Source organism: Ictidomys tridecemlineatus, chromosome X, assembly GCF_052094955.1.
Source record: "Ictidomys tridecemlineatus isolate mIctTri1 chromosome X, mIctTri1.hap1, whole genome shotgun sequence".
Lineage (NCBI taxonomy): Eukaryota > Metazoa > Chordata > Mammalia > Rodentia > Sciuridae > Ictidomys > Ictidomys tridecemlineatus.
Window position 1 is genome coordinate 2,212,679 of NC_135493.1, and position 25,588 is coordinate 2,238,266.

General features: G+C 48.4%; 1 protein-coding gene across 4 annotated transcripts; it reads right to left on the bottom strand.

Moving 5' to 3' along the window:
* Positions 1-4,804: 4,804 nt before the first annotated feature.
* Zfp92 (ZFP92 zinc finger protein) lies at positions 4,805-20,153 on the bottom strand. 4 transcript variants are annotated; one of them, XM_078034081.1, is made up of 6 exons: positions 19,494-20,146; positions 13,612-13,736; positions 12,922-12,973; positions 12,480-12,606; positions 11,225-11,329; positions 4,805-10,890 (listed from the first exon to the last, which is right to left on the bottom strand). In XM_078034081.1, exons 3-6 carry the CDS (start codon positions 12,952-12,954, stop codon positions 9,656-9,658), a joined length of 1,500 nt encoding a protein of 499 aa, XP_077890207.1. In that variant the 5' UTR covers positions 12,955-12,973; positions 13,612-13,736; positions 19,494-20,146; the 3' UTR covers positions 4,805-9,655. The 4 variants fall into 4 exon arrangements, with proteins under 4 accessions (XP_077890207.1, XP_040142796.2, XP_005340718.2 ...); XM_040286862.2 differs by lacking the exon at positions 13,612-13,736 and adding an exon at positions 17,774-18,139; XM_005340661.5 differs by lacking the exon at positions 13,612-13,736 and having other exon boundaries at positions 19,494-20,144.
* Between the last annotated feature and the right edge of the window lie 5,435 nt (positions 20,154-25,588).

Genomic DNA, 25,588 nt, shown 5'->3' on the forward strand with positions numbered 1-25,588 from the left:
TTTTTGCTCTTTCTTCCAGTTTCCTGAGATGAAGACTAACTACCTTTGTCATCCCCCTTCTTGAAAGACTAAGGCATGCAAAGGCTGCAATTGTGCACCTAACTATGTCCCGTTAAACATGCTTCTTTGCTTTGCTTTAGAGCTAGTTCGTGATTTCGCCTTTCATTTCTTTCCCAATCTAATGCTTGTTTAGTAGAATTTATCTTAATTTTGGAGTAGTGAAGATTTTGCAGTCATCTTTTATTGTGTATTTTAGTTGGATAAGATGTGAGAATGTGTTGCTTAAAATATCATCTTTTTGTCTGGGTGAAGTGGGCATGCTTGTAATCCCAGGGGTTTAGGAGGCTGAGGCAGGAGGATCACAATTTTTAAGGCAAGATCCAGTAATTTAGTGAGACCCTGTCTCAAAATAAAAAATCAAAAAGGGCTGGGGGATATAGTTTAGAGGTAGAGTGTCCTTGAGTTTGACCCATGATACCCCAAAAAGAAAAATCATGACTGAATGTTATTTGGGGACTGTGTGAGTTTTCTAGGGCTGCCATAGCAAAGCATAATAAACTGGGGGACTAAAATAATCGAAATGTATTATTTCACAGTTCTGGAAGCTGGAAGCACAAGATCAAGGTGTCATCAGGGTGGGTTCCTTCTGCAGGCCCTGAAAAGTCTGTGCCATACCCTTTCCCTAGCTTCTGGTATTTGCTAGCAATCTTTTCTATTTCTTGGCTTGTTGGTGCACAGTTCTGATCTCTGCTTTCTTCTTCGCATGGTCTTCTCCCTGCCTGCATTCTCTGTGCCCAAATCCCCCCTTTGTATAAGGACACAGTCACCATGGATAAGGGCCTAACCTAATAACCTCATCTTAACTTGACGACCTTTATAAGAACTTTATCTCCAATGAGGTCACATTCTCAGGTACTAGGGTTAGGACTCCAACATATTTTAGGGGATGAGGTGACCCATAAAATTGGCGAAAATAATGAATACTTTAAAAAAATGTGTCACAGACTCTGAAAATTTGCATCTCCTTAAGGCACATGGGGTTTCTATATATTTCTAAAAGCTAGTTTGACAATCATACTACTATTTAATTTCTTTACTGTTTTATTGTTTTTTTTTAAATCAATTACATCTGTCTAATTCTATGACAATATAGGAAATATTCCATTTTAATTTCCTTTCACTGAGGTCTTCCTTCTGGTCCATAGTTTTCCTTTGCACATGTGCAGCTGCTGCATGTATGCTTACTGCTTTTGTGACTGGTTAGTCTGCATTCTCATAGTGCCTGTATGTCTATCTATCCATCTATGGAGAAACCTTAAGGTTTTGGCTCTTGTGATGTGGAGGCTTCAGGGCAGACTGGGAACTGAGGGAAGAACTGCAGTTTGAGTCCAAAGGTCACCTTTCTATTCAGGTGATCTTAGTCTTTCTTCCTTAAGGCCTTCAGGTGATTCAGATGAGGCTGCCCCACATTGTGAACAGAAAATCTGTATGTACTGGTTTAAATGTTTAATCTCAACTGAGCAATATTTTAGCATATTCAGACTGGTGTTCGAGCAAAATCTGGGTACCCTTGATACAAGAGTCAAACTGATACCTGAGCCAGCCTCACAGTGACTATTGTATAGTTATTCTCTGATCTTTTCTTAATGCATAAGGTCCCAAGTCTGGATTTAGGCTTCCCAGAATATTCTGCCAGCCCCTCTGTTGTCACTTTATAGAATGAACCAAACAGTTTACAAGAATGACCTCCTCTTACCACTTCCCCCTGGAGATCTCTGTGGTTTCAAGGGTTATTTGATCTGGTGGCTTTGCTTCTAGAAGTAGTTTCTCAATCCTCACTTTCCTTTCCCTGCCAGGTGAGTGGTATTGGGCTAGGATTAGGGCCCATGGGCTACTGACCTTTCCTCAGCTTCCAGCTGCCAGAGTTGCCCAGGGAAGCCAGCCTACTTTCATTCTGTGGTGGGTTCCTTCTGTTTGGAGGCTTCTAAGATATTCCTATGTCCTGGGAGCTCAGGAATGTTTGCCAGGCAATGCCTAGGTCTGTGGCAATTAGAATGGGAGCCTAAAGTCCCTCTGATGTGCAGACAAGGAGCCTTTGACTTCTCAAAGATATTTCTTTAATCATTTGTGAAAGCACATGGCACACAAATGTCTGAGATGGGAAGCAGGGAGCAGACCTTGGATCAGCAAGCTCTTTTTTATTCAGTGGTGGAGTCAATTGGTGGAACACCTGACATGGCTAAGTTTTGAGGTGAAAAAATGGCTTCTGGCCACCACGAGGGTCTGGGTTTTATATACAGACTTAGCAGAGCCAGGCCATGAGAGGAGTTAATTACTTTTGGTGGGCCCTTTTGGTGGGCAGGGGGTAGGGCCAGGTCATGGGAGGAGTTTTGGTGGCAGGATTATTTAGGGTGGGGTGGGAGGACAGGTAGGTAATGATATCCTTCAGCTTGTTCAGTTTTCCCTCTGACCTTGCTCCTTTCTTCAACCCTCTTGATCAACATTCTCCCACTTTCCATCTTTTGATTCCTAGTTGTCCTCAGGATATAGCCCTAGTCTCTGGGGTCCTGTAATAGCAGCAACCCCTTAAGTGAGTGTCCTTGTTACTGTCTGACAATTGCCACAGTCCCTAGCCTTCTAAGTTGCCAGTCTCCTCCCATGGCAGTAGCCACAAGGTCTCTGCTTGCCAAAGGGTGGCTGTGCTGTTCCTGGATGCCCCCATGGCCCTGGGTAGCTGGGGTAATGGGCCTGCACTCAGCTCCTCCCACCCTGACCTTGATGCCAAACTTGAGGAAGACCCTGCCAACCCAAACTTCTCCACAAATGTAGAAAATAAGGCAAACAGTAAACCAAATGGTGATGATGACAGGCACTCCAGTCCTCTACTGACATTGCAGGGGTCATGAAAGGAATCTCACCCTGTAGCCAGGCAGATAGCATCTCAAGATAACTCCCATGCCATTGAGATTATAGGTTTATGAAAAACTCTGAAAAGGGGAGAGGAAAGAGTTCTTCCAACAGGGAACCCACGGATTTTGAATGACCCTGCTTTCATGCTGAGTAAGGTGGGTACCCAGCCTAGCCATGCCCCTTCCTCTCCATTTGGCTGTGTAGTCTCTCAGGCCAGGTAAGGGATGAGCTCCTGCTGAAGGGATCCTGGTGGCCATCCTAGGCACTTGTCTGCCTGTGGGCTTCCCTCTGTAGGTGCACGTGTATCCCATAGTCTGCCTGATTCTCCGCTGCTGAGGGGTGACCTCCATGCACACTCAACCCCAATAGTTGGGCTGGAGAAAGAACTCAGTCTCCCTTCCCCAGTAGGCTTGGCCCTGCCGAGTTCTACCCTGTATCACTGCCCTGAACCTCAGCATCAACCAGGGCTCCTGGAAAGAGTGCTCAGCAGCCCTGCTGCAGGTGTCCTTGTTACTGAGCATCTTTAGAAATGCTTGGCCTTTAGGGCTTCTTAACCTCAGTGAAGGGCTTCTTAACCTCAGTTAAGTGCTGTCTATCACCTGAAGTGATTATTTTGACAACCAGATGAACACGTCTGACCACTCATTCAATTTCTACCCATTGCCACATACTGGCTCCCGACCTCCCAGGATTTACATGCAAAGAGTCAAAGGCCCATAGGTAGAAATGGAGGAATCAGTGGGGCTGTACTCCCTCAAAATGCTCTAGGGAAGGATCCTTCCCTGTCTTTTCCAGCTTCTCATGGTCCCACAGGTTTTTATTGGTTATGCCCACATCACTCCAATCCCTGTCCTCACTTGGCTGTCTTTTCCTTATGTGACAATGTCTACACATGACATTTGCTTTTCCATCCATTCCCATAAGCACAGGATATAACCAAGATACCTTGGACCCCAGTGTTCCATCTCTGCAAAACTAAACTACTCTTATTCCCCTCAACCATGCTTTCTTATTTTCTCCTCTATCTTTCTCCCTCCACCCTTTTTGTGCCTGCCTGACTTGATTTTCCTCTACCTCCTCATACCTTGTTTCCACTCAACTAGCTAAAGTGTGAAAAAGCACATCATATTATTAAGTGTAGAATATTTTTACTGAAAACAAAACCCCAAAATTAATTTGATTATTTGTTTTGATTTGATTTTGTTTTTCTGTCAAAAGACTTTGCTAGAATTTTTTTTTCAATCTTGGAATAATTATAAATTCTTGGAATTATCAACATGGGATACATGGCTCTGTTTCGTATTTATGGTCAAGGCCACTGTCAAATCTGGGTTGGGCTAAATAAAAACACAATAAGAACAAATGATTATTCCTGATTCTGAGTCTAGGCAACATATATATCATATTCATCCTCAACTCAACAGTTAAATGTTCAGTTCTGTGTCCACTGAGGGAATAGATACCTAAATGAGAATGTAGGGTTACTAAAGATGGTTGAAAAATAATAACCCCAGTATCAGTAATCACATTGTCAGAGAAGGCCTGGATACTGAAACTACAACCTAATGCTGAGAGGAATTGAAGAAGGCCCCCAACATGGAGAACATACCATGTCCTTGGTTTCAAAGGGTCAATACTAAGATGTCAATCCTCCCCCAAATGATTCATCAATCCAATGCAATCCCAGTGAAAATCCCAGAAAGCTTTTGTTTTTCCTAGAAATTGGCAATGTATTGTAAAACTCATGTGGACTTTGAAAAATAAGAACAGAGAACAAATTCCTTATTGATTTCAAGATTTAGAAAGCTACAGTAATCAAGAGTGTGGCATTGACATAAAGGTACACAAAATGTTTTAGCTGGTTGGGATACAATAATAAAATACCATACACTGGGAAGCTTAAACAATAGATTTATTTCTCATCATTCTGGAGGTTAGGAAGTCCAAGATCAAGGTGCTGTCACATTTGACTCTTGGAACATAGCTTCATTCTCTCTGTAGCTTTACATGTTGGAGAGAGGACACTGGTATTTCTTACCTTTAGGGAACTAATCCCATCATGGAGGCCCCTCCCTCATGACCTCATCTAAACCTAACCTTCTCAAAGATCCCACCTCCCTAACACCAGCCATAGGGCTTACACACATGACTTTTGTGGGGACACAAATATTCAATCCATAGCACTGATGTGGCAGCATGAAGACTCTAGAAACAGATTCACAATCATACATACAACTGATTTTCCACAAAGGCACCAATGCAATTCCACCAAGGGAACAACTATTTTTGCAACAAATGATACTGGGGAAACTGGATATACAGATAGGAAAAAGGGAATTTTGAAAGACATATACTGTATAGAGTCCATTTATATATAGAACTTTAGGAAGTACAAATTAATTTATAGTGACAGAAAGTAGAGCAGTGATTATAAGGATGGGGGTAGGGAGGAGCAGGAAGGAGGGGCTACTGGGGCCAAAGGCCATTACTGGGGGGGTGATGAATATGTTCACTGTCTTGATGGTGGGGATGGTTTCATGGGTAAACACACATGTCAAAATCCATCTAATCGTACACTTTAAAGATGTGTAGACTATTATATGCCTATTATATCTCCATAAGTTGTCAAAGAAGGGTTAAAAAACCAAGAACCCCCAGTAGCCTTCATTTCCAGCCTGAAAGTTCCTAGTTGGTGGAAAAGGACCGAGTTTAACCTTCCTAGACACAAAAGAAGGCACTGTGCCATTCACAAATGCCCAAGGCCTTGAACTTGATGGTACTTCTAACATAAAAATAAGGATCTTCTGAAAAGCTGTCCAGGAATCCTGGAGGGTCTGTTATTGTGAAGTCATAGTTATACTGGGGCCAGCAAAAGACAAACCAGCTACAAATACCATGGCAAGTGGGAACTCCTGAGGAATGTGGTGGTGGCCCCTACTATGCTTCCCTTTTATATTACCTCTTCATGCACAGTGGACTTGAGCCATACAGAACCATGTCACACCTCACAGACTTAAGAACTATCATCTGGATAGTTATTGTATAGATTACACTTTACAACATTGGTGGTTGTTAAGATGTCAATTACTATAGCAGCTATAATTTACATTAATTTTCCTTCTTCCATCACAGAATAACTCATGTTTTGAAAACCTGCTCCTCACCTAGTACCAGCTAAAGCCACACTCTGGAGTGTGGCATCCTAAGCTCTCCACACTTGAGGTCTAATTGACCTTAAACCTAGAACAGTCCTGGAGAAATCCCTCAGCCTTTCATGGTTCCCCCAACATACCAAATGCTCACTCTCCTTTCCTTCACCTGTTCCAATTCAAGCACTTCTCAACAAACCCACAACAGAAGTCCCTCTACTTCTACTTCCTGTCTGAAGAGCTGGGCACTCTCACTTATGGGTGTGGATTCTGCCATGCTGTGTTGCCTGAAGTCTGGCAACAGAAATTGCCAAAGCCAGAGCTGCTATTCTCCAGGAGGTGATGTGGCAGCTTGTTAAGGAACATACCAGGCTGGCCAAATCTCCCTTCCTGGTTGCAGTCATGGTATCCAACCAGCTTTAGTTGGCTGTCCATAACCCAGTCAGAGGAGTCTATACTCTGTTGTAGGACCCCAGACAGAGCTCCATGCACCAGGGAACCCAAAGGTTACCAAAACACTGGCTCTGGGCTCTTCTCAGATTCCTGGTGAAGGCTTTTCCTAAAAACTTTAACCCAACTGCCTGTTTAAACATTCAAAATAGCCCCTACCTATTAGAGGGCTTCTTTCAAGGCCAACACTTGTAGAACTTCTTTATTTGCAGCCAAAAGAAGTGGAAGCAATCCCATCTCACAACAAATTCAGCCAGGACCACTTACCAGTTGCATGGAGATACTGCCACAGTATGTATACACCTCTTGGGAAAGCATTTATTCAAAGTTTCAAAGAGCAAATGGTCCAAAGGGGAAGGGGCCTAAGATTGGCATCCAGGAAAGACCCTGGGGAGGGGGAGCAGCTGGAGGAAGGAATGGAAAGCAGCAGGACTTTCCTGGATAGTTTATCTTTTACACTCTTGTCTCTCAAAAAGCAAGGGCAATCATCCCCATCTCCCACACAGCAGAAGGGATGGAGCCCAATTTACAGGCACCATAGAAGGAAAAAAAGAGTCCTTTCCAGGCCCTCTCTTCCCTCTCTTATTCCATGCAAAACCTGTGTTGCATACCTGATTACCCTACCTGAAAGAAAAAACTACTCTTATTTGAGTTGTAGTGAAAATCTAATTATCAGGAACTAAATTACACTGAGAACAGGAGAAACAAAAAGACTAGCTTGCCATTATAAGCATCATTTACCTAGGCAAGCACTAGAGGTTTTGGAGCTTTCCAGGGCACTCAAAGTCAGAGAGCAGTGCCCTATATCTCTCCTGGTAGACCCACTTTCTGCTGAAAATGCTACACATGATGCTTTCTGTAGGGTGTAGGACTAAGGTGAAAAAAAGGTGCTTGTGTTAAAAATAGAATTAGCTTATTATACATTAGAACCAATGGAATGTCACTGTTCTGGGAGAGGCAGCTCTTCTCCAGTAGAAGTTGGTGACTGTCCGGCTTGTAGGAACTGAATAGTTCCCTTCCCAGAGCACTGGAAATGGACATTAGAGTACATGGGACAGAGACCTTACACAGCCTTCTGCTAAGGATACCTGCTCTATATGGGAACTGGTTCCCTGCATCTCTGCAGGCCCTAGGAGATTGTCTGAGACTCAGAAAAAACCCAAATGCCAATTACCTCACCAGGAACTTCAGAGACATGTTCCTACTGGAAAACATAAAGTTGCAAATGCTTTGGATTGCCTCCACATGAGGCTGGAGCTGACGAGACTGAGCCCAAGTGCAAAATGTGCTGAGTGCGCAGAGTCCATTTCACTCGCATCTGCTAGTGCCAGACCTGGGCTGTTACAGAGGAAACAAGGCTGAACATGGCACACAGCTGTACGCTTATGGGGCATCAGCTTACAGACAAGAAGGCAATCATAGGACAAGGAAATAGGGAGCCACTGGACACAAGCCACCTTGAGACAACAATAAGTTACAGAACTCTGGAACCTTTCACAAAATAGTTCATATATATAAAACTTATATACATGTGCGTGTGTCTACATGTATGAAATTTTTGGAGTTGTCTTAATGACTGGCACTCCAAGCAGCATCCTTGGAAGGAACCTGGATTTTTAGGTCCTCCCACATTCTCCTGGCAGGAGGAAAACGTCTTTGAACCTCCCCTGTCTGGCAGGAAAGTGCATGCTCCTCCTTGGGGTCCCCATGGGTGGCCTCCACCACACCTATCACTTACACACCCTTGGAGGGGCTCTCTCCTGGGAGTGTAGCAGGATGGAATGAGTGGTCAACTGACCAGGATGCTGGGCTGAGAATACCAAGGGGTCAGAATTCCCAGGCCTCCAGGGACAGTGTGGGTAGAACAGGACAGTGCCTGCTGGCAGCTGCCTCCAGTTAGTAGCAAGCTTTCCTCTTGAAAACTCCCCTAATATTTCATAAAGTGCCTTCTGAAGGGTCTGCCCTATCCATGGGGCTGAAGGGGGGAGAAGAGGCACAGGCTTGCCACCACCTTATCAGATGTGGGCCTGGGATGGCCCCTTTCTCCTGCTTGAGGTCTTGTCAGGGGGTTGGGGAATTCTTATTTAAGGAGTGATTCCCTGCACTCTCATATGGCCAAAATCTCCATTATCAACTTACACTATCCCTGAATACAAAAACGTTCCAAGCAAGGGCACCTTGGATATTCTAAGAAATGTCATGTGAAAGGCAGCTGCCCTGTCACCCAGATCCAACTCAGGAGCAGTTAAGTTTAAAGCTTTAGGCACTGGCGGGTGTGGGGGTAGGCAGAGAGGCCAGGACAGCCTTTGCTGGGTAGGCAGGTTTGGGGTCTGGTTGACAGAGGCAACAGGGCATTAGCTGGGGGCTGGTGGGCAGGGAGGAGACTGAAGCCAGCAGGACAATGGGGGCACAAATGTTGCCATGTCTTGTTCAGAGCCCACTCCTGTGAGGAACCACAGGAGGTCCATCCAGGGCTCCTCTCCTAGAGAGGAGAAGCTTAGGCTCTCTCGGTCTTATCCTTTGTGTAGAATGCAGGGCAGCCATTTCCCAGAAACCCCCCCCCTCTGAGAGGCAGTGAGGCTATGTGCAGCTCCTCCTCCGAGCAGCAGGGGGTGCCCAACAGGACCGGAATTTTCGGGCACAGCCTCCCACGGTTCCCCACACCTGCAGGGCTTTCCCGCGCTACTAGTTAGCTAGTAGGCTCGTGCCTTCCCTAGGAGCAGCAGTCTAGTTTCAGAGCTCTCTGCGTTTAATACGCCCTGAAAGAGTTAAAGTGCTTGTAGTGTCTTCTACGCAGAAACACTAACTCTTGGCAGGAGGCGAATGGCCCCGCCCTGGAGTGAGGACGGGGGCCATTACCGTGTAAACTCCTCGCACGAGGCGAGGCGACGCTGCCTCCTCCCTCCACACAGCAGGCAGTTGTCCGCGGATGGGGGAGCAATTCCGCAATGTACAAAGCTCAGCCGGCGCCTCCGCACGCGTGCGTGGGCGCCTAGGAGTACCCAGGTAGGCTGGGCCAGGCCTCGGGGTGCAGTCTCTCAGTATCGACGGCCCCCGTCCCCCCTCCCCGCCCTACCCTTAGGGACAGAGCGCACTTGGGGAAGGGCGCGTCCTTCCACTCAAGAGTCGTGCTCTGTTTCTTGGCCTCAGGGAGAGACTTTGCCCTGGGTCTTCCCAGAGCCCAGAACGCTGGCCCCGTGGCCGCCATCGCTCCCCTCAACGAGTGACTTCCCCTCGAAAGCCGCCGCCCGCGGGCTGCCCGCCTGGGGCTTCTCGCCGCCATGGGAGTGCCTGTGGCCACTCAGCTGCGACTTACTCTCGAAGGCCTGGCCGCAGTGCTCACACGTGTGTGGCTTCTGGCCGCTGCGGCTCCGCCGGGGCTCGGCCGAGCTGCTCTCGCCGCCCTCCTGGGGCCGCGGCCCTCGGTGCCCACGCCTCGGCTCAAGGAGCATGCAGCCGCGCCTCAGCCCCTTGGCGCGGCCCCGGCGCTCGGAGGCCCGTATGCCACCGTGCACCGCCTGATGCTTGAAGAGGTTGGCGCGGCGGCCAAACGCCTTGCCGCACTCGCTGCACTCATAGGGCTTCTCGCCGCTGTGCACGCGCCGGTGCTGGCTGAGGCCAGAGCGGCCGCGGAACGCCTTGCCACACTCCTGGCACGCGAAGGGCTTCTCGCCACTGTGGCTGCGCTGGTGGTGAATGAGCTGCGAGACGCCCTTGAAGGCCTTGCCGCACTCGGGGCAGGTGTAGGGCTTCTGGCCGCTGTGGGTGCGCTGGTGCTCGATGAGGTTGGAGCTGCGGCTGAACGCCTTGCCACACTCGCTGCACGCATAAGGCCGCTCGCCGCTGTGGATGCGCTGGTGCTCCAGCAGCGCGAAGCTGCGCCGGAACAGCTTCCCGCACTCGCTGCAGGCGAAGGGCTTCTCGCCGCTGTGGATGATCTGGTGCTTGATGAGGTTGGAACTGCGCGTGAAGGTCTTGCCGCACTCGCCGCACGCATACGGCTTCTCACCGCTGTGGATGCGCTGGTGCTCCAGCAGCGCGAAGCTGCGCCGGAACAGCTTCCCGCACTCGCTGCAGGAGAAGGGCTTCTCGCCACTGTGGATGATGCGGTGCTTGATCAGATTGGAGCTGCGGCTGAAGGATTTCCCGCACTGTTGACACAGGTACCTTTTCTCGACGCCCTTGGAAAGCTGTTGCCTTAGAACCGGATTGTGTACAGAGTCCCGGGGACTTCTCTGTGCAGACACTATCTTGGTGCCTCCTGGCTGGGGAGGTGACCCTGCCACCTGGCCCCCTTTGCCGCCCTGAAAGTCAGGTCCTGGGAGTCCTCTTCCAGAACGTTTCTGTTTTGAAATGGCTGTCTTGCTCTTTATCCTCTCACCTGCAAAGACAAAGAGTGCCAGGCAGTGTCAAGTGTCACCCCTCTCTCGGACTCTATTGAGGGTTTTACTCTTCTTCACCTTAGCAGAAAAACATCAGGCAGGCAGACAGAAGGAGAGAGACAAGATGGACTGGAAATGGTGGCTGAAAGGGTGTGAGGCAGCAGGACAGAGGCTCTCACTTCACCAGGATGGGAGGGGAGCCCTTGGGAGACCGAACATCTGACACTAAAGACAATTTCGCAGCCAGGGTGGATGTGCCAAACCATCCTAGTTTGGTAGCAGCTCTTTCCTTTCTTGGGATTCTAGCAAGTGGGATGAGCACTCCTCACTCACCTGCATGTGATTCTGCCTCTGCTTGGCCTCTAAGGGAGTTTGCTACCCAAGGCCCCTCCCCTCGCTCCAGCTGGGACACCAGGGGAGGCTTGGAGAAGGCAAATCCTGTTCACAGAAATAAAGCAGGTTAGCAACATTATGGCTAAGGGCAGAGTGATTCCTAAACACAGTACAGCCTTAACATCTGCAGAAAATAGAAAGCAAAGAACTTTCTAGAAAGTGCCACTAAGAAAGTCCAGAGAAAGGTCACCCACAGCCATGCTCCTTGAAAGGTGAATGTCCCTGTTTCACCATCCAACTCAACTGAGAATCCTGAAGTTTCCTTGGAAAAAGATGGGTCTCTATCTGTCTGGTGAATGTCAGAGAAGCCAGGGGAAGAGCTAATTTCTCTCAAAGGGGTCAGGTTACAGAATTGAAGTCTGTAGAGTCCAAAGAAAAGGGCTCAGTGCTAAATGGCCTCCTCACAACCCCAAAGGCTTTGGGATTTAGTGGGAGAGCCACCTCTAGATTTACAGCCCACTCCCAGCAGCCAGGAAAATGCTGGGAAAAAGGAAGTCCTCAGCTCAGCTGTAGCCAATAACATGCTGAGCTGCAGGAGGGGAAAGGCCAGTCCCTGAGCTCCTCAGACACAGGAGGCAGGGTAATTGTGGCACTCACTCTCTCAAAGCTTCTGCCACAGCCCCCCCACCCAACCTGTGACTCTTGGTTTTGCCCTTCAATTAGTAAAATTGACATCCCTCGTGGTGTCATAAAGACAAGAAGTTGGGGGCATGTTGACAGAGGAAGGGAAAGCTGCCTGCTCACACCTGTCCCAGCTTCTTCTTGGATTCTTTGAGGCACATCTAGTGCACACTTAGTCCTTGCTTGGCACCTCCATGGCTTATGTGAGGAAATCCTGCTGCTAAATTCTACAAAGTGGGATGAGTGGAAAATGAAACTATTATAAAGATAAATCAAGTTTAGAATAGTGCATATAAATATTGCAGCATAAGTGGCATTATATTATAAGTAGAAAGATATTTAGTTAATTCATGACTTTATATACATAATAACTGATTTGGCACTAAACCATTTAGCTGAAAACTCCTATTGAGATGACAGCTGGCCTACAACAGATGACTAGACTGGTGGAGATGGACAAATGCATTTATTCTTGGACTCATAGTAATTAACCAAAAAAAAAAAAACCCTCAGAAATAGAGTCCAGAGGCAGAATAGTTGGGCCTGGGTGTTTGTATATGGTAGGGTCACTTACCCAATGACACTAAATGGCCATAGTTCTCCAGCATCACCTGCTTGTAGAGGATTCTTTGTTTGAGATCCAGAAGCTTCCATTCTGTCTTTGTGAAGTACATTGCCACGTCCTCAAATGATACTGGGACCTAAAATAAGCCATTCCTGCAGCTGTAGGGGAATTTAAGCCCTTGGGTCCCAGGATGAGCCAACAGCAACAGAATGTGGGTGTCCCCACCCCACCCCCAGAGAGCTCAGCAGGAAGGGCAGGCTGAGTTGTAAGCAGACCACTTATGAAAGAGGAGCTGACAGAAGTCAGGACACCTACTTTGTGGCACTCAGGAAAGGGGCATGATGCTGAGGCTAGCCTAAGCTCTCCTGAGTAAAATGGAAAGGTCCAGAATCTGGAGGGGCATTGGAGACCTCTGAGGGAAGATACTGAGGGGGGAGGGCCACCCACTCACCTTGGGCCTTGTCCTCAGGAGAATGGCCGCCATCACCAGGCACCTGGAGAAGCTGAGGGAAGTGCAGAGCCCTGGTGAGACCAGGCTGGCCTAGAGCACCAACTGGCTGCTCAGAAGCCAACCACAACTTGTTCCAAACCCTGGGTGGTTTTTCTTGTCCAGTGGAGCCGAGCAAGGTCGGGCTTTGGTGAGTGTGGTGGTGAGGTGGAGCAGGAACAAGCCAGTGGTCTCTCCCTGAGAGACCCAGGACTCAGGTGTCCCACTGAGTGTAGCTGCTGCACACTTGCCCACTGCACACCTTGATTACATCTGCAAAGACCCTATTTTTCACAGACAGACAGACCATCAACATGTCTTTTTTGGAGGGGCACAATGTAGCCCCCAACATGTTCCTAAACAGCCTCCATGCCGTCTTTTCCTCGGTGCAGTGGGCTGAGGGCCAGGGATCCCATGCCTACCTCTCACACCAGGCCCACCCATCTCACCTTCCAAGGGAGTCTGTCCTTTCTTTTTTTGATTTCCTTCTTTTATTAGCTCTATTCTCATCTGACTAGGACCCCCTGACCCTAAATTTCTAGCCTTTCTGAAGAAAAGAAGGATCTGTTGAAGTGGAATGAATGCTAGAACTATTGTCCCATTTCTAGAGGGAAGTAGATTTAAGGGGCCCAACACCCAAGTGCAAAAGGTAACCTCAATAAGATGCTGGAGTGGGCTGGGGATGTGGCTCAAGCGGTAGCGCGCTCGCCTGGCATGTGTGCGGCCCAGGTTCGATCCTCAGCACCACATACAAACAAAGATGCTGTGTCTGCCGAAAACTAAAAAATAAATATTAAAAAAAAATTAAAAAAATAAGATGCTGGAGTGAATGAAGAGTCATCAAAAATATTGGGGATGATGGGAAGGTGGTGGATAATGATGAGGTGGCCATCAGAGGACTAAAGGGGATCATCAGTGCTCATGTGTTGAGTGGATAATGGCACTGAGTCATGTAAGAAAATGTCTTTTTTTCTTTTTGGTACTGGAGATTGAACTCAGGGGCACTCGACCACTGAGCCACATCCCCAGCTCTATTTTGTATTTTATTTAGACACAGGGTCTCACTGAGTTGCTTAGCACCTTGCTGTTGCTGAGGCTGGCTTTGAACTCATGATCCTTCTGGTTCAGCCTCCCAAGCTGCTGTGATTATAGGCATGTATCACCGTGCCTGGCCCTTTTTTCTTTTAAAATGTAACTTGAGAAGTGCACATATGTTGGCCCTACCAAAAGTAAAGTCATGCTAAGAAATTATAGAGAAATGGTTAATTTGTATAACTATCCAAAGGAATTATGGGGGCTTAAGGTTTAGCTTAGTGATAGAGTGCTTATTTATAGTGAGAGAAGCATTGGGTTTGATTCCCAGAGTGTACACAGTCAAAGTTATAAGTTTGTCTTGAGTTGATTTAAGTCTTATCTAATAGATCTGCTAATGGAAAAAATTTGGATCTTCAGATGTGTACAGGTGAAAAATTATTAAAGCTTATTTTCCTAAACTCACTTGGCTGTTACCCCATTAGGACCTTAGGCTACTATACTTAATCTTCAAGTAAAATTTGTATCTTCCAGATCACAACAGTACCATGGGTAAGCCCCATACCTCTTCTCAGACTCCCAGTGGCTCCAAAGGCTCATCTCTTATCTGACCCCTTTTAAAATAGTGTATGACAGACCGTTTCTGTATACTGGCTATTCCTGAGTGTGCTGTCAGCCTAGATACCATGGTTGAGGCCCTCACTGACTTACAGCAACAGGTCAATTCCCTGGCTGCTGAGGTCCTACAGACAGGTGAGACTTGGCTATGATCAGTGCTGCACAGGGGTGAGTCTGCATACTGCTCCAACAGGAGTGCTGTTTTTGAAGCAACAAGTCAGGACAGATTGGGATAACATTCGCACACTAACCTTCCAGGCAGGCATCACAATTAAGGGAAAAGGCAGCCTAGGGTGGGTTCTCTTGTAAGGAGACTTGGTTGTGGTTCTTACTAGGACTATTAACCTCTAGTTAATCCCACTTCTCTGGTTTGATTCCTGTTTGCTAAACCTCCTCACTAAGTTTATCTCTTTCCACCTACAGGCCATGAACCTGCAGAAGTCCCTGAGGTTTGCTGGGGACTATTAACTATCGTGCCTGAGGCCTCACTGCCATCATCATCCGTATCAGATCAAGTGGGGCAAAGATTCTACAGTGCTCACTGTAAAGCAAGGAACCCTAACACTCCTATCCCAACCCCTTGACACTTAGCAAGGACTCAGACTTCATGCCCCTCTCTAGCATGAAGTAGCGGAAGATGTGATCTGATGCCCCAAATCTGAAGGATTTCAGAGTTCTGAGTCCCTGATGGAGCAATGGTAGATTAGGTAGATAGACAGGAACAGGGGAGGTGGGGAAAGGAAACCCAGGTTCTTCCCCTGGGGGCACCCAACTGACTGTTACACCGTCCAGGTATCACTTTCTTGCAGTCAGACAGCTCCCTGTCAATATAGAGAAAATGGATATGATCCGTGCTGGAAAATAATTTCACCATGGCAAAACTGGTTCAGACAGAGTAAGCTCTGGTGGAAACTACACTGACCAGCCCAAATAAATAATTCATGGGTCTGGAGAATACTAAACAGGCCATAAGCACCCACAGTGCAGAAGACACAAGGCTGTTTCCTCTGTTGGAGGAGTATCATTCCAAATTAAAAAAAAAGCACCCTTTATACATTTGTAAAACAAAAAACAGAAAAAAACACCATAAAATGTTAAAGAAATGTGTATTGAAGCATTTGAGGAGGAAATGGTATGCAACTCGCTAAAATTATACATACATACATATATATATATATTTATGAAAAAAAGGATGAAGCAAAATAAGGCAAGATGGCAATTACTGCTAAATATGGAAGGTAGGAACCTGGGATTCTCTAGACTCTTCTTTCTACCTATCTGTATACTTGATAGTGTTTGCTGTAGTTTGGATCTAGAATGTTCCCCAAAGGCCCATGTGTTAAAGGCTTGGTACCCAGGGTTAAGGTATTGGGAGATGAGGTCTAGTGGGAGGATTTTAGGTCAGTGAGGGTGTGCTATTGAAGTGAATAGTGGGACCCTGGCCTCTTCCTCGTCCTTTTGTTGCCTCTCTCTGTGGTGGTGAGTGCTGTTGCTCTGCCATGTCCACATGCTATGACATACTGCCTTGGCATAGGCCCAAAGCCAGGGGGCCAATTGTTCACAGATGAAAGTTCCAAACCTGTGAGGCAAAACAAGTCTTTTCTCTTTATAAGTTATCTTAGTTATTTTGTTATAGTAATGGACAACTGACTAACATGGTGTTCACAAAATGGAAAAAAGCTATGGAAACCATTTTGGTCATTCCTCAATGAGTTAAACACAGTTACCATACAACCAGCCAATTTTATTCCTGGGTATGTACTTACAAGAATTGAAAACACATGCTCAAGAACTTGTATACCCATGTCCACAGCAGCAGCATTGACCAAAGCCAAAAGATGAACACAAACCAAATGTCCATCAGCAGATGAATGGATAAACAAAATGGTCTGTATATACAATGGAATATTATAAAAAGGTTGGAAATTCTGACACATGCTACAGTGTGGGTGAACCCTGAGGACATTTTGTTAAGTGAAAAAAGCCAGACAAAGACATAAAAGGCCACATATTGTATGATTCCATTTATATGATGTAATACGATATTTCTCAAGAGCTCTCTTGACCTAGTTTTGAAGTTGTAGCTGGAAACTCTCTTCTCTCTGTCCTTCATGGGCAATGTGTAAGCTCCCATTGTCCACCACTTCTTGTATCAGGATCCAACTCTCTGGGGCCACTAAACACACCCCTATGGACTCCTTATTGGGCTCCTACTCTCTGGGGCCAGGTTCCAGACAACTAGGAACAAATACAATACCCCAGACCTCACAAAATTCTTCAAATTTGCGAATCCACAGACAGCTACCCCACTCACTGACTAGGCATAAGTTGCCCCTACATCTCCAGCTTGCTGTTGCCCTGTTACTGGGTGCAACCCCCTGTAGCCCCTTGTGGCAGCCTTCTCTTGTTCAGAGCTTCAAGAATCTGAGTTCTGCCTTTTGCAGAGCCCAGTGTTACTGTGCAGTGAGCCACATCCAAAAAATCTGATGCAACATATGACATGCTCAGAATAGGCAAATCTGTAGGCCCAGAAAGCAACCAGGGGCTGGGGGCTGGAGATAGGGAAAGACTGCTAATGGGTCAGTGGTTTCCTTATGGGGTGATGAAAACTACATCCAGGTGGGGTCACACCACACTGAATATACTACATGTCATTGAATTGGTCCTTTTAAAATGTTAAAGTTTGTGTTGAGAATCTCACCTCGATTTACAAAAGGGGAGGGGGTCCTACTGGAATTGTTCAGATGCTCATAGACCACACATATATTTTCATTGTGATGCACTGTCAGTCACTGGGTACCCCGGGACTCTAAAGAATCACTGATAATTTCAAGGTTTTCAGGATAAAATTATTGTTTTGAAACCCAGCATAAGCTTGTTTTTCACTGTCATAACAGTTCTTCAAGGTTATTGTCTATTTTGGAAAAACTGGAACGAGGAGGAGGTATCTCTAGTTCCCCTACTCAAGACATAAGAGGTAGGTCTGATCCCAGATGGGGCAGAAAGCTGTCAGGTAGTGATCCCTGAGAGACCCACCCCATGGTCAGGATTCCACCTAGTGGAGGCAAGGCCACATGAGGCTCCAAGTGTCTGTCTTTGAGATCTACTATGGAAAGTTAGCTATAATTTCAACTTTGGCAAAAGGACTTGACAGGCCTGTACTCACAGATCCCAGCAGTGACTTCGGGGCAGGCAGGGTGGCACTCCCTAGTATGTGCAGAAGGAGACACCTGGAGGGCTGCCAGAGCACAGGACAAGTTGAAGGATGATCCAGGCCCTAGAGCTCAGATTTTCTGCAACATGAGGCTGGGCATGCAGGTGAGGCCCTTCAACCTGTGCCTCAGGTGAGGCCAGGGAGTCCTGTCAACCTGTGTACCCAGAAGCCTCTTCCTGGGCTGGTCCACTTCTTTGAGGGGCCTCGGCCCCCGGCCAGCAGCAGACTTCCCCCATCCTTGCTCTGGCAAAATGGAGTGTTGCTGGGCAGCCTCACTGCAGGCTGACAGCAGAGGACAGGAGGCTTGGAAGGAGTCCACTGCCCAAGGAAAGAAAGCCTTGGTGAAAAGGGAAAGTCCGTCAGCGCACCTCAGAATCATCCTGAACACCAACACTAGGTGGGGCGCTTTCCCCAGAAACAGAAAACAAACCAAACAACATTAATTAAAGCATTCAGAGCTGGGGCTTTTTCATCCAAGAGGTGGAACATCATCGGGTCCATCAGCTCAAGACCCCAGCTGCCTCCTCTCAGCCCTGCTAGCTCTTCTTGTTCTGGGGTCCTAGTCACCTGCCACCCACTTCGTGAAATGGCCAGGGAGATCAGCATGGAGGGCCTGCCTGGGCACTCTCACAGATCAGCCCCTGGGCCAAGGCTCCATGAGCCTAGCTTGGTAAGGCCCTCTGGGGAGCTCTTCTACCACTACTGTGTGCAGGCTGTGGGGACAGAGGCTGACCTAGACATAAAAAGGGCCGTCTAGGTTGTTTGCTGAGGATCCTTCCCACAGGTGTTCAGGTCCTGCCCTTTTCTGTTCACGGATCTTCCTGAGATGCCCATGTCACTCAGAGCAAACCCTCATGCCCTTTCCTGAACCATTTCTCCCCCACCCTTTCCTCTGCTCCAGGCATACTGATGTCCAACCTCTAGCTCCCATAAGCCAGGCCACTCCTGCCTCAGTGCCTTTGCACCAGCTGTTCCCTCTATCCAGAAAGCTCTTCCAAAGCATAAGCACATGACTCTTTCTTTTACCACCTTCAAGTATTTTTGGAGAAATAGTGCCTATGAAATGAGACCTATTCTAGCTTCACTATGTAAACTGGAAACTGGACCTCCCTTCCCCAGTTCTTACCATCTTTTAACATTTTTTATAATCACTAATTTAAAACGTGTACTGTTTATTGTCTGTTTAGCCACCAGGACTAGACCAGAGAGCAGAGATTTTTTTTTTCTTTCTTGTTCCCTGATAGATCCCGGATGTCTGCAGCAACATGGCCCATAGAGGGTACTTAGAAGATATTCATTGGGCTGAACTAGTCATAACTAGCCCTGTGGGGAAGTGTTGGGCACAGTTCCCTGCTCAGATTAGCTCACCTTGCTCCCTCTTGCTCTTCCCCATCTTCCATCCAGCCCGTCCCTTCCTCTACCTTAGCTTGGTTAAGCTTATGCCCTTCCCTGGTGTAGGATGGGATGACACACATAGACACGCACTACTGAGATGCACAAACCCCCACCCTAGATAGCCACAGGAGCACAGTTTTGTATCCCTCTATCAGGGAACCCTCTGGTTCTGTGCCTGTGGACAGTTTGCCAGGTGCCCCTGGGCAACAGTGTCATGGCCTCACAGTGGCAGATTGTCCCTCGTTTCCACACCCAGAGGTGCAAAATCCAAACTTACCTGGTGGATTAGCGACGGGATGCTTTTGCGCCAGCTCCAGGACCAGCGGCAGAAAACCAATCAGAGTAGAGAAACTGGAAAACACGGGCTGAGGCTCCCCAGGCGTCCAGCTCAGGCTGATCCCTCTCCTGTGGTGCCCCTGGAAGCGGGCAGCCCCGAGGGCCAGCCTGGCTGCTTTTCGCCCTCGCCTGCCTCCCAGGACGTCCCTGACTGTCGCCGCCGCTGCTGCTCCTTCTACCCTGTGGCTACCTGCACCCGCCCTCTTGTGCCCCTGCCGAGACTCCAACCCGCTCCACTGCGTCCCTGCCCAGCTGGCTACCAGGTCTCCTCGGGCGGCGAGGGCTGTCGGCCTCCCCTCCCGCCCCCCCACCCCGCAGGCCTGAGGCCAAGGCCGCCGCCTCCGAGAAGCCCTCCGGGGCGGCGTCCCTGGAGGCGGGGGTGCCCAGCGGGGTCTCGACCTCGCCTGCGGGCGCTCCTTGGGAGGAGCGTCCTGCGTGTCTGTCCGTCGGTCAGGCAGGCTGGCGCTGCTGAACGGGGCCGCAAGCGGGCGGGGCTGGGGCGGCGGCGGCGTGGGAACGGGGCGCGAGGGGGGGCACGGAGCATGCGCGGCGCGGTGAGAGGGCGGCCCGGCCCTCGCCCGCCCCACAGGGGCGTCTGGCCTCGCTCCCCACGCACCCCTGGGCACTTCCGTTTTCCGTCTGGGCTGCTCCCAGGGCTTGGGGTCACGGTAGTCACTGTACTGAAGTCCCTGAAGGACGTAGAGGAGGGGCCAGCATTGGCAGAGTACTTCCCCTGGGACAGACCCCTGGACGTTAAGTCCATCTATTCATCCATCCATCTCTCTGAGGTCTACGGGGCCCCTGCAGAGTGGCTAGCATCAACTGGGAAGGCTGTGGTCTGGCAATAAAGGACCAAATTGCGTGCACTGGAAGGAAGGGATCAGAAAGTGGTGGGGGGCATGAAAGGGGACTTGGGGAAAGTGGATATGGAGGCAGATGGAGAGCAAAGAGGAAGCCAGCAAAGGCAAGAGGCAAAGACTTATTGGGTACAGAGGCCTGCCCCTCAGGTTTTCCCACACGAGCTTAAAGTCAGCCCCCAGAATGGGCATTGGGGTTGCCATTTTCCCATAGGTTATGGTCCACATGGTGGAACCAAGATGGCAACTCAGGGCTGAGTTGGATGTTGCTCTGTTGAGGATTATGACTTCCTTGAAGAAAATGTAGGAGAGTGGAAAAAAAAAACAAAAGAAAAGTAACAGGGGGAAAAAAAACCACCCAGTCACACTGCATGTCTCACCTGCTACAGGCAGGAACAGGGCCTCCAGGGCAGCAAACCCAGATTTAGAAATGGGAGAAGGACCTGGGTTGCAGAGGTTACACTTTCCTCCCCTGGCTCCACTTTTCCTGCTGCACCACCCCTTCATTTTCCCCTATCCAAGACTGGCCTGGAGTGGGCCAGCAAGCTCCTGGGCTGCAGGGCACAGGCGCTGTCCTAGGGCTGCAGTGCTGCCTGCTGAGCAGGGGTCTGTGTGAGGTAATTCTATCCTGGGCGCAGGAGAGCAGCCAGGCTTGGCTGCAGCATATCCCCAGGGGCTCCCACGGGGAGGGATCTGGAGAAGGGGTTCTGGGTGAAGCCGAGCATCTGTGGAAAGTTGAGAGAGCCTCTTGAGAGGGGCTAAGCCAGTAGGCACAAGGTCAGGCCCTGTGGGCGCAGTTTGCATTGGGGCAGAGGCTGGAATGGCTGAATGTCCTCTGGGTCAGCTAACATGCTCTGCTGGCCTGTCTGTGGAGGGTGGTGGTTTGGGGGATGTGCAAATCTTTGAGAGGTGTCCTCCAAGCCCCAGGTACTGACTGGGTTGATAGAGTCTGGGAGCTTAGGTATGGACAGGCTGTGTGGTCTCTGTGCAGCCTCACCCTTGCACCCCTGCCGGGAAGGAGCATGCAGGTTGGGAGGGGGATGTCCAAGCTGTGGTCTAAGGAGACAGTGGCTCTGGCGGGCGGTTGGGAATAGTGAGTGGGAGTGCATGTGAAAACGCCCCAGGTCACCCTGGCTGCTCTTTGACCATGCAAAAGCATCAGGGTACTGAGTAGCCTGTGATTTGGAGGAGGTCATGTAGTATATGAGGTCAGCTCTCACACCTCTGAAGCTCTTAAGGCTTTATGGAACCCTCATGGTGAGGCAAGTGGGTGTAGTGTGGCCTGGGTACCAGGAGGTAGAAGATTTGCCATGGTTGGGAGAGAGCTACTCCCTACCCAGGGGACTATCTTTGCCTTAGGATGCTTGTGGACTTGACATGTGAGTCAGCTGGCACCACCACTGGGAGGTGATCTGTCATCCACCTGCTGCCTGAACTGCAGCTTCTTTTACAGCTTCAGCTGAAGCAGTGGTTTCCAAATGTCCCAGAAAGGAACCACCATTGTCCCTCTCCTCAGTGTATCCACCACTGTCCTTCATGGCCCCTCCCAGTATGGTCTTCCTTTCCCTATATTGACCCTTCCATGTGGCTATCACTGTCCCTTGACTGTCCCTCTCAGTGTGACCACCCAGCTTCCTCACTATCCTGAACTGTCACTCAGGACCTAGCCTGTTTACATCTTCAGGTCTTGGCTCTGGTTTCAGGCTGCTTCTGTGTGCTTGAGAGTCTTTCAGTGTCAATTAGGATCACATATTTCCTTGTTTTTTGCTCAAAGAGACAGAAATCTCTCATCTGTGGAGAGAATAGGAATGGTTCCCCCAAGTTCCAGTGGGCCATGGAGCCAACGGACTATTGGAGTCATTAACAGTTGCTTTAGGAGTGTCAGGTGCAGCTATGCTTTGACTAATTAGGATCTGCTTCTGAATTTGGGGATGGAGGTTAAAATGCCCTGAGCCCTGTGGGGGAGTGTTGTGGTTTGGATATGAGGTTCTTTCTGAAAGCTCATGTGAGACAATGGAGTAATGTCCATAGGGGAAATGATTCAGAATTGCAGCCTAATCACTGGATTAATCCATTTGAGAGATGAATAATTTGAAAGGGCTACTGTGGTGGGTGATAACTGTAGGCAGGTAGCATTGGCAGGAGGATATAGGTCACTGGGTGTGTGCCTTTGAGGTTTGTATTTTGTCCCTGGCACCTTGCTTGCTCTCTGCTTCCTGGCTGCAATGAGATGAGCAGATATCTTCCACCACACCCTTCTACCATAATGTTGTGCCTCACCACAGGCCCAGAGCAATGGAGATGGCCAATTATGAACTGAGACCTCTGAAACCATGGCTCCAAATGAACTTTTTTACTTTAAGTTGTTCTTGTCAAGTATTTTGGTTAAAGTGACAAAAAGCTGACTAACAAACGGAGAGGCAGGCACTTCAACAAAAGGAGGTCCTCTTTTAGCAAGGAAGAAGAGGGAATGGCTGTTGGGAGGGCAGTTGTCAGTGCCCAGTCTCCAGGCATCTATTCAGGTGACAGGGACCACATCTAGGACGACCATCAATGGTGAGGACCTGAAGAGCCATCAAACACTTTTCCAGAACTTCCTGGCAAAGGACAAGGCTCAGTATTCCCATGGCCCAGGACAGCTACTCAACCTGAGATTGGCCTAAGGCTGGCCTGCCCTCTCTAGTGGCCACATGCCCTCATGTCCACGTTTGGAGGGAGGGGTCAATGAAGCATGCCTATGAGTGGGTTCATTCTTGGGTCACCTGGAGTCTTCCATGATACCCCATTTCTGTCCCTACCCCAGTCCTTTCCTCAGAGTTCCAGCTCCTTGTATCCAGCTGCCTTCTTGATTTGGATTTTTCCACCCCACATATCCAAAACTGAACTCATGATTTTCTACCAGGGCTGCTGCTTATCCTGTGTCCCCAGACACAGTGAATGGAACCCCTGTGCATTCTTGTTAGATGCTAGAAAGTAGGGATGCATCTTTTGCTCATCCTTCACATCCCACCATTCTTGGTATTTGGTCAGTTTACTACATTTTAGATCTGTAAATCTTCCCTTTCTGCTCCATGACACTACCATTACTGTTTTTCACAAAATGGGCATCTGTAAGGGGGAATCTCAATTGGCCCCTATTACTCTTCCTGCACCTATTCTTCTTCCCATATAATTTCTTACAAACAACCAGGTTCTTAAAATATAATGTGATCACATTACTCATTTACACGAGTGTGTGTGTATTACTTTTAAACTTTTCAATGGGTTCCCAACTCTTTTAGAATAAACACTAACCTCTGCTCAAGGCTCACAAGGATGGCATGGTCTGGTCCTTCCAGCTTCAGTGAATAGTTCTTGTTCTCTGTCTTCCTCTCTGTCTTTCCGTCCTGCAGCCACACTGCCCTTTTGTTCGACACTCACCATATTCCCCAGAACTTTTGCACATGCAGTTCTCTCATCTGACAGAGTAGGAGCCACTTTCTATAAGAGGGATGGAAAATGCCAGGTCTGGGATTTCCCAGGTTTTCTTGCAGTTAAGGCATGAGTACATGACCCAGGCTCCACTCATCAGATACACCCATTGGTAACTGAATCTGAGGCTCCAGACAAGAGGAAGCAGGAGCCCCACAGATCCCACTTGGGCAGGCTGATGGCAGAAGGGGCAGTGCTAGCTGTTTCCAAGGAGCAGAGGCACCTGAGGCTCTTGAGGCAGCATCCCAATCTCCATGGTGTCTGTGACACCTGTGGGTGTGAGCCACAAGGAAACCCTCCCCAGCTAAACACGGTGGTGGGGTCTTGACCTTTGTCCCTCTCTGCAAAGCCCCAAAGCCTGGTTCTCCAATCCTACCCCAAAGCATGGGGGATATCCTAGAGCAATTCCTGCACTGTGTCCATCAGCGAGTCTGTTTGTGTTGTTTGCCATTAGGAACCTTGATGGACCAGGTCTCTGCAGGTGCCATCTGATCCCGTTCCAGGGCTTAGGGACACCACTTGCTCCTGGTTTGCTTCTTTGGCCTTGATGGCTTTTTATAGTCTTTCACTGGCTCCTGTTCCTGCAGACTTCCTTTATGGCTGGTGTTTGTTCATAGTCGTCAATGTTTAGAGGCTTTGCGTCACTTGTTGGCTAAATGATAGTATCTCTGGTCCCACACAGTGATGCCTCCCTGCATGACTATTTACTGGGTACCATTTACTAAGATGATGTTTCTCAGAAGAGGAGGCTTGGAGCAACATTCCTAGTGCTATTGTAAGACTTGTGGGCATTAAGGGGCTATTGTAGTGTTTTTATTTTGAGACAGGGTCTTGCTAAGTTGCTGAGACTGGCTTTGAACTTGTGATCCTCCTGCCTCAGCCTCCTGAGCTGCTGGGATTACAGGTATGTGCCACCATGCCTGGAAAGTTATCCATTGTTATATGCCAATTGCCCCTAGTGGCTTAGCTGGGAAGTTCTGGCTGAGGGTCACTCAGGAGATAACACTCAAACTGTCTTGTGAAGCTGCAGTCTCTGAAGCTTCACATTCCAACAGCCATATGAGTAGATTAAAGTGGATCCACTTTAAGCCACTCATATGGCTGTTGGAATGTGACTCAGTTCCTCATCACATGGACCTGTCCATAAGGCTGCTCATGTGGAGTTCTCCACTAAATGAATGATTAGGGTGGGGAGAGAGGAAGGAAGGGAATATAGAGAGGTGGAAGGGAAGGGATACCCAAAACACAAACTGCGTTCTCTTTTAACCTACAGTTGGAAGAGAAGCTATAGCATGTTGATTCTGGATTATTCTGTTTGAGTCACTATGTGTAGCCTTCACTCCTGAGGACAGGGATTGTTAGACTACACATCTCAAAAAGAGGAGTGTCAAAGAATTGGTAGATCTACTTTTAAAATCATGTTTTAAGATATGTATGGTAATTCTTCATCAAGTGCCATGAGAGGGTGGGTTGGACATGAAATAATTCTTAAAGTGTTAGGTCAGTTAGGGGCCTCTTGCTATGAATACTCAAGGCCCAATTGATGATGTTAGACTTAAGTCAGGTTCTGCTCTTAGCCAATGGTGGAGGGCAATCCTTCTGCAGATAGTAACTTGAAACCAGGATAAAGTATTAACAACAAAATTTACTGACAGCATCAACACTAAGCAGTAGAAGCAGAAACTATGGGAATATTACCATGAGAAGG